At 48.7% G+C, this 13,892-nt stretch overlaps 1 protein-coding gene across 1 annotated transcript; it reads right to left on the bottom strand.

Annotated features, from left to right (window-relative positions):
• Nucleotides 1-782: 782 nt before the first annotated feature.
• Nucleotides 783-2,735, bottom strand: LOC148870248 (dof zinc finger protein DOF3.2-like). The gene is made up of 2 exons (XM_088967615.1): nt 2,524-2,735; nt 783-1,818 (listed from the first exon to the last, which is right to left on the bottom strand). The coding sequence occupies exons 1-2, from the start codon at nt 2,548-2,550 to the stop codon at nt 973-975; spliced, it is 873 nt and encodes a 290-aa protein (XP_088823741.1). The 5' UTR covers nt 2,551-2,735; the 3' UTR covers nt 783-972.
• Nucleotides 2,736-13,892: the final 11,157 nt, after the last annotated feature.

The raw sequence follows: 13,892 nt of genomic DNA, 5'->3' as shown, positions 1-13,892 counted from the left end.
GTGCCCAATATTGTATTGATATCTCAAATCATTTGTGATAAAAAAAAATTCTCATAAAATTTATATTAACCAACCTAGAAGTAACAATATTATCAAACACAAGTACACAATTTAGAATAAACTCAAATGGGATTTCATTTCTCCTAAAAAGAGAGGGAATGACCAATTCTCTTAAATGAGGAATGGTAACAGGAATGGGAATAGAATTCTAATTAGGCCCAATCAAACAGTTGGACCAAATGTATTTTCTGTTGAAACGTGTTACGTGAATATGTAAATCTACAAGGAGACCTAATTGAACTTGCCTCGGTTATCATGATCAGAATTCAAGCATTTGACTCATCAGTTATTAACAACTGATTCAAACATTCCTTAACCCACATTAAATATCAATATTCAAATAACTGATACAGATCTCTCACGCCAAAATCTAACTGCTGATTTGGTATGCTAATTAAGAATGTAAAAATTCCACTCCGGAATTGGCGCTTCTGCTTCACTGAAATTCTTACACTTTGGGAAAATTGACTATCATCCTTAAATTATTATTATTGCTGGACCTGCTGGTTCGTATATATACTTTTGTTTTTTTTTTCCCTTCAACCACTGAATGTCTGTATCTGTATAAAAGTAAGGGTCAATCATGGAGAGGATATGTTGGGAACACCAACCCACTCTCTCAAATCCAATGTCCTGCAGAATTCTTACCGATCAGCTTCAAAGAGTGCAGACACATGAGGCATCACTCTTATCGCCTTTTCTTTTAGAATAGAAACAGACAGTTCACCAACCTCTGCATATTCCTTACTTGGTCTAGAAAAGAAATAATGAAATGAGAAAACAAAATTCAAACAATAGAACTCGATTACTTCACACATTACATTAATTTTGATTTGAATATCAGTTCTCTATCTTTCTATCTCCTGTTTCCGAATAGAGAGACTTTAATTCTCTTCTTTCACCAATGAAGATCTACAACAGAGGGCTGTTAACAAGTCCGTGCCAGGAAGACCCAAGTCCATTCCAATATTCTCTCCCTGAATCAACAACTCCCATGCTTCCATCTGCACCAGATTGCCATGGAAACCCCCACAACATTTTATTCTCGCCATCTCTTCCTTTACAAAACTCTTGTTTTGTTGTCGTTGCTGTTGGTACTATTGCACCGATCATGTCCTCATAAGGCAACGCCACCTCTTCGCTGCCACCACCACCGCTTGCCATCTCTCCCATGTTACAGTTACCAAAGCCATAGCAGAAGTTATTAAAACCAGTTGGGGTATCAAGAAAAGCAGTATTTCTGAGTGCATCAAGAATACCGCCGGGAGTTGTGGCGGTGGTGGTGGAGAAAGGGTTTCCGGGAACATCACAGTTGGTCGAATTGAGGCCTCCCAAAAGAGAGCCGTCGTGGTCGTCGAGACCCAGCTGCCGAGTGGGTTGTTTGTGGAGTCTAGCAAAGGCAAGAGTGAGGTCACTGGAGTCACAGGTAAAGGATGGGAGAGTAGGGAGTGGGTTGGAGTTGGTAGTGATGAGAGACGGGTCCTGTGTCTTCTTTGAGGAAGAAGATCGCTTGTTCCTTCTGCAACCTCCGCCCACTGGAACGTTTCTCAGTGATCCTCCTTTGGTCCAATACCTCCTACATGCCTTGCAGAAGTACCTCGGTTGTGAGAGGCTGTAGTTGTTGTAGTAACAGAACTTGGTGTTAGTCGAATCACATCTTGGACATTTGAGCGCCTGCTCTGGCTGAGGCCTCGATTTCCTCTCTTGCTGTGGCTTCGGGTACGCCAATATATCTTCTAGTGAATGGGTAGCCATGGCCTGGAGGGACCTCAGCAGAAACACAGAAAGAGAAAATCAATATCAGCAGGCATGGAACTGGTGTAGTTTAGGGCTGCAATTTCTATTAATAATCTTGATGATGATTTCAGATGGGTTATGCTGAATTCGTTATACAAAGTTCAAGGTTTATCTGGAGAGAGAGAGAGAGAGAGAGAGAGAGAGAGAGAGAGAGTGGGCTGAAGGATTTTCCCTTACAAACCATCTCCTAGGATTGCAGCTTAAATAACCGAAGTAGTTATTCTTGGTGAAATCAAAGCTGGTCACTTTAATTTTAAAGAAAGGAAAAGGTTTGATTGTTTTGTACGTTAATCACCATAGAAATAGAAGAAAAAACGATAAAAACCCAAATCACAGAAAACGGAAACGAGAGATAAAAGACCATTAAAATTCATGTTTCTTTATCAATCTTTTGGTTATTGTTCTTCTACCCTTTTGGTTGCAGCAAATTAAAGTACATAGTAGGCGAATCATGTCTTTTTCTGTTCGAATTAAGCACTTCAGTTCTACTGAAGATCGCGTGATTCTTATTACTCTTTTAGAAAATGATCCAACGCATAAAAAGAAAAAGGAAAAAAACAAGGTGAGAGAAAGCGAAGAAAGAAAGGATTAGAGAGAAAGAGAAGAACAAATCAGTTGCAGGCTTGCAGCTAGTCCTATATAATTGGAGTTCTGTTCAATTCCTACCTGGTGTTGAGCATTTGAAGGATCCATCCATGCAAAAATTCAAAACTGAGATTCGAGTAAGCAGCAGGGCCCTGCAGCAGGAGGCACAGTCATGCAAAGTGTAGAACGAAGAAGACGATCAATACCTTAATAAATAGACAGAGAAAGAGGATGCAATCATTGCTTTCCGTACCAGATGATCGATGTTTTTGGCTTGCACGCAGAGAAAGCACGAAAAAAAAAAAGAAATTCGAGCCGATCGATCTGCAACTCTGATTGATGAGCCAGAGTGGGTCCGCTTCGCGTGGATGCAGCCAAGCCATACGTGGACGGTGGACCCCCCATTAGGCCATTTCCACGACCACCACAAGCCGATGAATCGCCGCGGTTCGGCCTCCGGGGTTCAACTAACAGAATCCTGTCCCACGTCTTATGTGGTTTCTGGGCCCACCAGTTACAACTTACAGGACGCTGTAGGGCCCACCACAAACTTCCAGTCCGTATAGAGCTCTCCGGTTGCCCCCTCGATTACAAATCATACAAGTTCCAGACACAACACAGAAAAGTGGATTCTTACGTAAAAACAGTTTGTGGGGCCCAAGAGAAGTCATTGCGATTCTTCTTGTCACATCTAGTACGTATCTTATTACCACCCTGGTTCCTTGTATGGGAAGGATTCCTAATTCCCATGATTCATAAGTTATGAGCCGCTTGATTGCGATCATGTGGTTAACAATCGTTAGGGGTTCTAGGAGAGGAGGGGACCAAGGTTCTTGGGGTGGCGAGAAGATCGATGGACCAGAGCAACAAAGGAACAATTCGGTGGACCCTGCTTGGGGGAGGAATGTCTCGAATCCCATGAAGATCGTTTTGGCTCGTCCCTAATTTGAAAAAAAATCCAAAAGCTGGGCCACGCGGCACAATTTCTCGGTGCACCCTGACCCCGCTTGTCGTGTCGTGGGCCAGGATTTTTCAAACCCAGAGTGAGTGGGTTGTGTTCACACTTCACAGTGCAATCATTCTTTATCGGTCAAAGAAGTTGACTGGTCAAACTTATCAGTCAAAGAAGAGAAGAAAAAGAGTGTGCCCTACAAATATTCTACTGTATCCTATACCTTACATATAAAAGGAATCTGCTGCTCTGCCAAGGAATCTAGCGTTCAGGAAAAACGTTTGTGAGCCATCCTGGTCCGGCGTGATTCGGGTTAACCCGGGTCACAGATGAGCGCATTGGGAGTTGGAACCGACATTCCAAGAACTCGGATCTTGTCCGGCTGGTACGATTGGGTTCATCCGATCTGATCCGCCTAAAAATTAGCTCGGAACCGGCGGGTACGAGTTAGACGCTACGGACTACGGAGAGCTGTCATCACTGGTCAGTGTGAGTGGTGACCACATGGGCATATCTTAAAGCCCGAAAAAGAATGGTGTAGTGACTAGTATTATCTTTATTCATCATCCATCAGCTTAGGGTAGATTGGATTAGACCAAACCCCACCTATCGGACAAGCGGGAGAGCATACGTAAGTCATGTCTGTATGTGGCGATACACAGGAACAAAAAGAAATGATAAAATAACGTGGGAATGGTTAATTATAGTGTATTATATTAATTTGGGTAACCTTTGAACACCTGAAGAGGTAATCGTAATGGGGGACGAGGGACGAAGAAATAGAGGAGGAAGCACTGCAGCAGCAATGAAGAAAGCTAAGGGCAAGGCGGGAGGCGAGTGAGCAAATTGGTCGGTGTGTGGTGGGTGGGACCCTGGGTGGGGTTATGGGGGATGTCCGGGTGAAACACGTTGCTGGAAAGTGCGGCCGAGAGTCGAATATCTCGTTCTACGAGGAAAAGCAAGAGAGTCTCTGCAGTGGTGGTGCGCGGGTCCCGCGGTTTTCCTTCTTGTGAAGTAAAGGATAAAGGATCAAAATCTCGGTCTCTCGGGTCTCGTCTAAGGCTAAGGGTAAGGGGAGTTTTGAGTTTAGTGTAGAGCGGTTGTGTTGACCCTTGACTATGCGTTACGAGGGTCACGATCCGTTCCAGTCAGCCAATGGAACGATGCGCGTTGGAAAACGTTTCGCGTGGGCGACTTTTTTGGATGGGAGCGTCTGGGGCATCATGGGCCAGGGCCAGGGCCCGAGGAATTTTATTAGATGGGTTTGGCAATGGAATTTGTGTACCCAAATCAAATTCATCCGAGTTTGGTGGTTGTTGATGCTCGAGATCGAGGATAATAAAGTAATTTTGCACCTATACTCCGGAGGGTTGGCCGAAGGTTTCGAGGGTGTTAGGAAATTTCCGTTGAGGCCGAGGTATGCAGGTTGAGGCAGAGATGGCGCGGAAGACTTGTAGAAGCCAAGGTACTCTAAGACATAATGTGTCAGATGCCTCGGGTGAGGACCCGAGGCAAAGTCTCCAACGATTAAGTTAGTACGAGTTACGAATAGGGGAACCAGGACCTGGTCTGTGAGCTTAGTTTCAAGTTCAAATTGTAAGGTTGTAAAATGGATCGATCCCCTTACCTGGAGGGGGCCACACCTATTTATACTTGAACCTACTTGAACCGTCCGGAGGTAGGTGAAGATGACCGCCGATGGGTGCCGTACGAGGGCAGCCAAAGAGCTCTATGGGACGCATGGGCACCCCGTGATTGGCTCCGTATGAGTGGCGCAGGGTAACCCCTACTGTAGCGGATCTCGCTCCTACTTCCGACGCTCGTGAGCTGGGCCTCCCAGCCTCAAATGGGCTGGGTTGGGTCACCCCACATCACTTGCCCCCACTCCCAAGGCCAAATAGGAAAATTCGGCTTTGGCTAATGGGAATAATAATGGCGAGCGCCAATGGGCCCGACAATCGAGGTGTACCCTGTGGTGGTGTCCTCTTTCGTGTCTCTACCTGTTTCGTCTTTATGAGTTGGGCTGAGGCTGCAAGTGGTTTACGGCACAACTGCTTCAGACAAGTGATCCGAGAGGTGCGCTCAGTGCAGATGTTCTGGTGCCGTCAATTGGGGTGAGAGCATAGGGGGCCGAAGGCTTTTTAGGCCGAAGACTTGTGGAGCCGAAGGCTGTTTTAGGCCAAAGGGCTATGAAGCCCGAGGACCCGTGCACGAGACGGCTTTCTGATTTTGTCGATGCGCGCATTTGCGCGACCGGGTCGCATAAGCTGGTGGTCCATAGTGGGCGAACACGTTGGTTCATCCGGAGTGTCATTTCGCCTTCCGAGGGCGAGCGCCATTTCGCCTTCCGAGGGTGAGTGTTTAGGGATGCAACGCGACTGGATCGCATGTGTGGAGGCACTTCGCGTCCGTTGGATCAAGGATGATCTGAGCCATCGCTAGCGTGTCGTTTTGCCTTCCGAGGTTGAGCGTCACACATAGCGCCATGATTGGGTAGTGGAGGCGATGGCTTCTTTGCCATTGGATCTTGAGAATTTTGGGCCGTTCATTCCTCTTTAAATAGGGCCCTTAGCGACAGCATTCTTATCGTTTGCCGCCTTTGCCTTCGAGTGAACTCAGCTTCGAAACTCTCCAACCTTCAACACTTTACTCTCACACTTTATTCCTCCACATTTCTTAGGTAACTTTAAACAATGTCTTTCTCAGATTTTGGTCCTGAGTGTTGTGATCTTCTGCATTAGTCAGAAGGGAGCTCTTCCTGTACCCCTTCTCCTATTTCCCCCTTGAGTCCTTCTACTCTTGCCCCCCTTCGGCAGGAGGTCATGGTGCTCCAGGGAAGGGTAGCCCTTGCGGGTGTCGAAGGCAGCCGTCGAGGCGAGGACCCTCCCTGTGAGAGTGCCGCTTCTGTGACACTGAGGGAGGCCGAAGGGGCCTACCCAACCGACGGGGAGGGAACCCTAGACCATGTTCCCGGGATGAGGGCTGCCCAGGTAGTAGCTGAGACTGATGTCCTCCGCCTGGGTTTCGAGAACTCTCTAGATGGCGACTAGGTCAAAGCTCTGGCAAAGCAATACTTCATTCCCTCGTCCTATGGTATGAGGGTGCCCGAAGTAGGCGAATAGTCGTGGACTCCTAAGGAGGGGGAGATCTACGTCTACCAACATTTTCTCCAGTTTGGTCTCCGGTTTCCCCTTCATCCGCTGATTTCTGAACTGTTGACGACGTATGGGATTACTCTTTGCCAGTTGGTGCCCAATGTCGTTAGGACCATAGTGGCCATGCTGGTGGTGGCTCGATTCCAAGGGGTGGAGCTGACGCTAAGGCTCTTCCAAGCGTTGTTTGTGCCAAAGAGTCATTCTGACGAGAATGGCATGTACTACCTCCAACCCCATAAGAACCAAGCCGATAGACAACCCTTCTTCCGTGCATAACGGGAAGGGAAAATTCTTCTTTTTGTCATGCCCCGAGGGATGGTCCTTCAAGTTGGGGTGGGGAGAGGTTAGCTAGGCTGTGGAGAACAGTGTCCCCGTGCTCACGAGTGCAGAGAATGATGATCTCATATCATTTTTCCCCTCGGTAGGAGAGACCCTACAGTCCTTTAACATGTCATTTTCCCCCTTCCTTTTTCTTCTCTTCTCTTTTTTTTTTTGTTGCCTTACTGATGGCTTTACTTTTCTTGTAGAGGTGCCAATGGATGCTCACAAGGTTGTTTTAGAATGTGCTCGCGCCATGTAGAAGGAACGGGCTAAGACGCCTCAAAGGCCTTCTGATGGGTAGAAGGAGAAGGTCTCTACCCCTGCAAAGGGGGGGTTCTCTCGTCAGGCCCCAGGTAAAGGGACTACTCCAGCGGCTCCCATGAAGGGAGCAACTTCACAAGTCCCCGTCAAGGGGAAGAAGCCTGTCGATGCAGGAGTAGAAGGCCACTAAGTCTAGAAGAGGGCCCAGGAGGCAAACAAGCGAGCCAAGGAGCTGGCCGATCTTGCCTTTGGGATTACTTGAATGGGATCGAGGATACCAAGAAGGCACTCATGGTTGCTCTACCTAAATTCGACGCCAAATCTTTGAAGGTGATCCCTGATTCTTTGGAGGAGGCTGCCAACTATGCTCTTCCCCCTCCTATAGGAGGCAAGGCCTAAGCTGGGCTTCTTCTATTTTCTTCTTCTTCTTTCTTTTTTCTCCTTTTGACAATGTACATGTATTCGTCCTGAGGGGTCATGAAAAAAAATTGTAAAGCCAAAGGAATCTTTGTGCATATTGAAAATCAAAGGATTTTTTTGATCTTTTGCTTCGACTGTTGCACTTGTGTTTTGTTGTGTTATCTTTCCTTGTATGTTTTTGCACTTATGCTTTTGTTGCCGAAGGGTCCTTGCCCCTCCAAAAGAAAAAACACAGTGTGAGACAAGCGTAGTTCTCTTCAGTTTACTTTGTGCATCAAAAGAGTGGCAAAGGGGTGGCCGAGGCGAAGCCTCCACGGTTAGACCGGGGCTTGCTTGGCCTAGCACCCTTCTAAGTGTCCACTTAGGTAGGGCCAAAGAGTCCTGTGATGGAGGGAGGCTGAAGCATAGTGTGGGGTTCGCCTGGCTCTTTCCCCTTTCCCTATATTTGGATAAATAACAAGTCAACGCGAGAGTGAGGGCCTAGGCTTAGTCGAGGCTCACCTGCCTCCCATTCTTCTAAGTGTTGAATTCGGCGAGGCCGAAAAGGCCTGCTGAATTTTGGGGTGACCGAGACAGAGCAGAGGCCTATTTGGCTCCATGGGGCCTAGACAGAGCCGAGGCTCGCCTGGCTTCCTTATCCCTACGCTTTAGCTTTGGCAGGGCAGAGGTGGCCTGGCTTATTAGGGGGTTGGCCGAGACAGAGCTGAGGCTCGTCTGGCTCCATGGGGCCTAGGCAGGGCCGAGGCTTGCCTGGCTCTCATTTCCCCATATACTTGTTTCGACGAGGTCAAGCGCAACACTCTGTGGTGTTTCTCTTCCTTTGCTGGTAGGACTAAGTGTGAAAGCTTAGGAGGCTAGTCGCCGCCAAGGCGGGGCGTTGAGGCACATGGGGTCCTCAGTTGTCTTGGTGTATTCTGACACACTAAGTCATAGCTAAGGTGTCCGCTACTTATTCGTTAAGTCTTGGCGTCAGTCTAGCGAGGAGGTATAGCCTTGGAGGTGTCCGTGTGCCCCTGCTAGTCGCGAGGCCAAAGAGTTGTAAGGACTTAGTAGATACACGCACTGAGCATTGAGCTAAAGAGTAACTTTGCTTCATTCATTCCACAATGTCAAAAAGATATTACAATCATTTGTATTACATCTGAATGTTCTCCGAATTCCATGTCCGAGGTACAACTCTTCCATCTAGGTGTTCCAAGTGGAAAGTGCCGAGGCCAACGACTCACTTGATTCTATAGGGGCCTTCCCAGTTGGGGCCCAGCTTCCTTACTCCGGGTCCGAGGACCATGACTTTTCTAAGGACAAGGTCTCCCTCTTAATAGTGTCTTTCTTTTACCTTAGAGTTGTAGTAGCGGCCCACTCGCTGCTGGTAAGCGGCTACCCTCATCTGTGCTTGCTCTCGAGCTTCTTCCAGCGGGTTTAAGTTTGCTCTGAGGCCTTCATCGTTCTCAGCTTCATCATATGCTTCAACTTGGAGTGTTAGCTGGTCGATCTCTATTGGGATTACTGCTTTTGTGCTATAGGTTAAGCCGAATGGGGTTTTTCCCATTGCTGTCCGAGGCATAGTTCAGTAAGCCTAGAGTATACAATTCCGTTCTTCAGCCCATAGCCCCTTAGCTCAGTCCATCCAGTATTGTCTTATTGGTGACCTCAGCTTGGCCATTTGTTTGGGGATAGCCTACCGAGGTGTACTATTGCCTAATGCTGACGGAATCAAATCACTCCCGGAAATTAGCATCATCAAATTGCTTTTCGTTGTTAGTGACCAGCATATAGGGTAGGCTGAAGCAGCAGATGATGTTTTTCCAAAATAAGTTTTGGTTGGCTCGTGCCGTGATAGCAGCCAAAGGTTCGGATTCTACCCACTTGGTGAAGTAGTCTACTCCAACAATGAGGTACTTTCTACCCCCCCCCTGTGGTTGGAGGAAAAGGGCCAAGGAGGTCCATGCCCCATTTGGCGAAGGGCCATAGGCTACTTAGGGCTGAGAGAGTGGTGGCCGACCTGTGGCATAAGTTGGCATTCCTCTGGCATGGGTCACACATTTGCACCAATTTAGCTACATCCTTGTGGAGGGTTGGCTAGAAGTAGCCCTACCTTAAAGCTTTTTGAGCTAGGGCTCTCCTGCCGAGGTGGTTACTGTAGATTCCTTCATGAATTTCTTGTAGCACATAATTGTCCTCCTCCAAATGGAGGCATTGTAGGTAAGGCAAGGTAAGGGTCCTTCGGTACAGCTTTCCCTCCAGCAGGGTATAGTGGGTTGCGTGTCGTCTGAGTCTCTTTGCCACATTCTGTCTTCGGGCAGTCATCCAGTTGACAGGAGGTTGACGATGGGATCTATACATGAAGGTTCGGCCTCTATGGGGAGCACGTGGACTTCTTCGGTGGAGGGTCAAAGTAGTTTCTCGACGTGCATGGTCTGGCCGAGGGATCCACTCAAGGTACTTGCAACTTGGAGAGAGCGTCGACTCGTGTGTTCTAAGCTTGTGGTACCGGTTGCAGGGAGAAGCGTTGAAAGTGGTGGGCTAGATCTTGAACTTTGGCAAGGTACTTGGACATGGTTTGTTCTCTGGCCTCGTACTCGTCGTTCACCTGATTCACCACCAGGTGAGAGTCGCCGAAGACTTCGACATGTGAGGAGCCAAGGTCCCTAGCAAGCTGGAGACCAGCGATGAGGACCTCGTACTCGGCTTCGTTGTTCGATGCTTGAAAGTCGAACCTTAGCTTATACTCCAGGACAATATCATCTAGGGTGAGGAGGATGAGGCCCACTCCTTTTCCTTTAGCATTGGAGGAACCATCGACAAAGAGCTTCAATCGAGGTTTAGCCTCATCATCCACATGATCCCCCTCAACATTTTCTGGGGGTTGGCAAAGGGCTCGATTGAAGGTGCACTCCACTATGAAATCTGCCAAGGCTTATGCTTTGATCACGGACCTCAGCTGGTACTGAACGTCAAACTCCGACAGCTCGAAGGCCCACTTTGTCAAGCGTCTCGAGGTCTCAGGTTTGGCAAGGACGGCCTTGAGGGGATGGTTTGTTAGGACCATTACAATGTGTGCCTAGAAATATGACCAGAATTTCCTTGGCTAATTATGAGGACGAAAGCCAACTTTTTTATCTCAGGGTACTTAGTCTCAGCGTCGCAGAGGACCTTGCTGGCATAGTACATCGGCTTCTGAACGCCATGTTCCTTGATGAGGACTGAACTAACTATTTCATCCCCGACCGAGAGATATTGGTACAAGGATTCCCCCTCGGTCGGCCGGGCAAGAAGGGGAGGCGAAGTAAGGTACATCTTGAGCTCGTCAAAGGTGCGTTGACACTCCTCCATCCACTGGAACTCTTTCAGCTTCTTAATGGCCCGAAAAAAGGGTAGGCAGCAGTCAGCTAACTTCGACTTGAAGCGATTGAGGGCTGCTTTTCGGCCTATTAGTTTTTGGGTCTCCTTCACCACGCATGGGGATGCCATATCTAGTATGGCCTGTATCTTCTCAAGATTAGCCTCAATAGCTCTCTGAGTGACGACGAAACCTAGGAATTTTCTTGATGTACCGTCGAAGGTACACTTGCTGGGGTTGAGTTTCATGTTGTACTTTCGCAAGGTGTTGAAGGTCTCAGCTAGGCCTGAGATGTGGATCTCGGCCTTCAGGATCTTCACTACCATGTCATCCACATAGGCTTTGACGTTCCTCCCCATCTGCTCTTTGAACACCTTATTGATAAGGCACTGGTAGGTGGCCCTCGCATTTTTGAAGTCGAAGGGCATCACACGGTAGCAGTATGTGTCATGTTCGGTGATGAATGAGGTTTTCTCTTCATCATCTGGGTGCATCTTTATCTGATTGTATGCGGAGAAGGCATCCATGAAGTTAAGTAGCCCGTACCTTACAGTGGCAACAACAAGGTGGTCTATCCTCGGTAAAGGAAAATTGTCCTTGGGGTAGGCTCGATTAAGGTCTCTCGGATGAAGCCGACATTGAGTATCTTTTCAACTTCCTCCTCTATGGATTTCAAATGTTCCGGTGCAAAGTTCCTCTTCTTTTTTTGAATTGGCCTAGTGCTCGGGTCCACACTCAGGCAGTTCGGATAGGCTCTCGGGGGGAAGGTTGGACCCGATGTGGACTATTTTTTTGGGTTCGTCCTCGTCTAGGAGGATCGAGACAAAGTCCTTAGCCGGCTGGCCTCGGCTTGCTGCCTCTTCCTTGAGGTCGAGACCCTCTAGTGGCAGAGGTTTTTTTTTCTTGCCCTTCAGTGCTGCCATATAGCACTGACAGGTGGCATCCTGATCCCCATGAACGACCTCGATGCCACGCTCAGTGGGGAACTTCAAGGTGAGGTGGTAGGAAGAAATGGCTGCCCGAAGTGCGTGAAGGGTTGGCCTCCCCATGATGGCATTATAGGGTGGGCCAATCTTCACGACCAAGAACTCTGTCATCCTTGTCACCTGTTGGGGCTCCGTCCCTACTATGACTGGTAGGGAAATATTGCCCTTTGATTTGATGATGCTGCTAGAGAAGCCGACTAGTGGGGAATCTACTGGTTGGAGGCGCTCCAGAGCTATCTTCATCTTTTCAAAAGCTTCGTAGAAAAGGATGTCAGTAGAGAAGCCACTGTCAACAAGGATCCTTTTGACTACGAAGTTCGCAATGACAGTCGAAACCACCAATGCATCATCATGGGGGACTGCTACCCCCTTCAAGTCCTCGTCCGTGAAGGAGGGGGGTTCTTGCATCTGCTTCTTGGGGGCCGACCCTTGAATGTTTAGCTGCTTGGCATAGGCTTTGTGAGCTAAGCCCGAGGCTCCACTCAAGGCCGTGCCTCCCACTATGACGTCGATGACGCCTGATGCTTATTGGCGCTGTTGCTGAGAAGACGAGGGGCCGGTCTCACCCCCGACGTACTGCTTAAGGTGACCCTAACGAATGAGGGACCCTATCTTGTTTTTGAGATCATAACAATCTTAGGTGTCATGGCTGGTACATCGGTGGAATTTGTAGTATTTTTTAGGCTTCCCCCGACGGGGGTTCTTCTTCAACTTTTTGAGCCACTTCATAAATTTCTCCTGCCCAATCTGCATCAAAATATGTGTGTGGGTGGAGTTAAGTGGCGTATATTGATTATAAGCCAAAGCTGGGGCCAAAGGCTTTCTGTTGTTGTTGTTGTTGTTGCGGCTCTGGTCCCCATTTTTTTTCTTCTTCTCGGTGGTTCTGTCCTGTTTCTCTGCGCCCCTCTCATGGGCATCCGTGGCCGAGGCCTCTTCAACCGCAATATACTTCAAGGCCCTTTTTAGGAACTTCAGCTTTGTCTTCGGTTGGCTTTTGGCCACGGAGCATTTGAGGGTAGAGTCGGGGAGGAGCCTGCTAATAGCGGCATGCATGGAGACCAAGGGGTCGAGTTCGTGGACCTCAAGTTCCTCTTTCTTGAAGCGGTCAATATATGACCACAAGCTTTCCCCTCGCTTCTACTTGACGGTCATTAGCGAGACAACACTGAGGGTGCCCACTAGTTGAATGGACCGAGGTGGGAGGCTTGAGAACCACCACCAAGCGGCTCCCTTGAAGGTTGCCTGGAAAGTTCAACAAGTCAAGGCGTCAGAGTACCCATATAGAATCATGAGTGCCCTTAAGCTCTCTAGGTGGTTGTCTGGGTTAGAGTTCCTGTCGTACATCTCCAAGGCGGAGAGCCTTAAAGTTTGGGGGTAGAGGCTCGACGATGATATTAGGGGAGAAGGCATCCATTCTCCCTTGGTAGGAGCTTTGTCCGACCGAGGTGTCAATTTGACCCTCTTTCACCTCTTTGAGCTTGGCTTTGATAATTTCAAGTTCGGAGAACATGGGGTTGGGCATGGCCTGCGTGCCATCCTGGTCTTCACAAACATGGTGGTGCTTGGCACAGACTTTGAAGTGCTCGAAATTGAGACCGCGTGCTTCATGTTTTGCGTGGCGGTCATTTAGGACATCCCGAAGGTTCGAGACATGAAGGGAAGAGACTCGACACTAGCCCTCGACCCTGGAATGGGCACTAGGGCGGTTGTAGCGCCTACCTTCATCCCTCAGATTGACCCTTCTCGAAAGGTGTCAGTGATGCTGCTCGGAGGGTTGACGGCTATCATCCGATCGCTCCGGATCTTCCTCCCTTCAGCTGGGAGGTCTGGAGTTGTCCTCCCTTCGGTTAGGAGGTCTTGTGGTTCGGGAGAGTGGGTCAGTTGGGCGACTGCTACCAAACTCTAAAGGTTCAGCCCACTGTGCGTGGCCGAGGCTTGGAACCGGTTGGCTGGTGAACCCCTGTCGGCATGGCTGTGTGGACTCCCCGGTGGGGTGGCCACCCTACGGGCGGCCT

Source organism: Nelumbo lutea, chromosome 2, assembly GCF_056320005.1.
Source record: "Nelumbo lutea isolate HS-2025 chromosome 2, American lotus-T2T, whole genome shotgun sequence".
In the NCBI taxonomy this organism is placed as follows: Eukaryota; Viridiplantae; Streptophyta; class Magnoliopsida; order Proteales; family Nelumbonaceae; genus Nelumbo; species Nelumbo lutea.
This window is presented reverse-complemented; position numbering and strand designations above follow the sequence as displayed.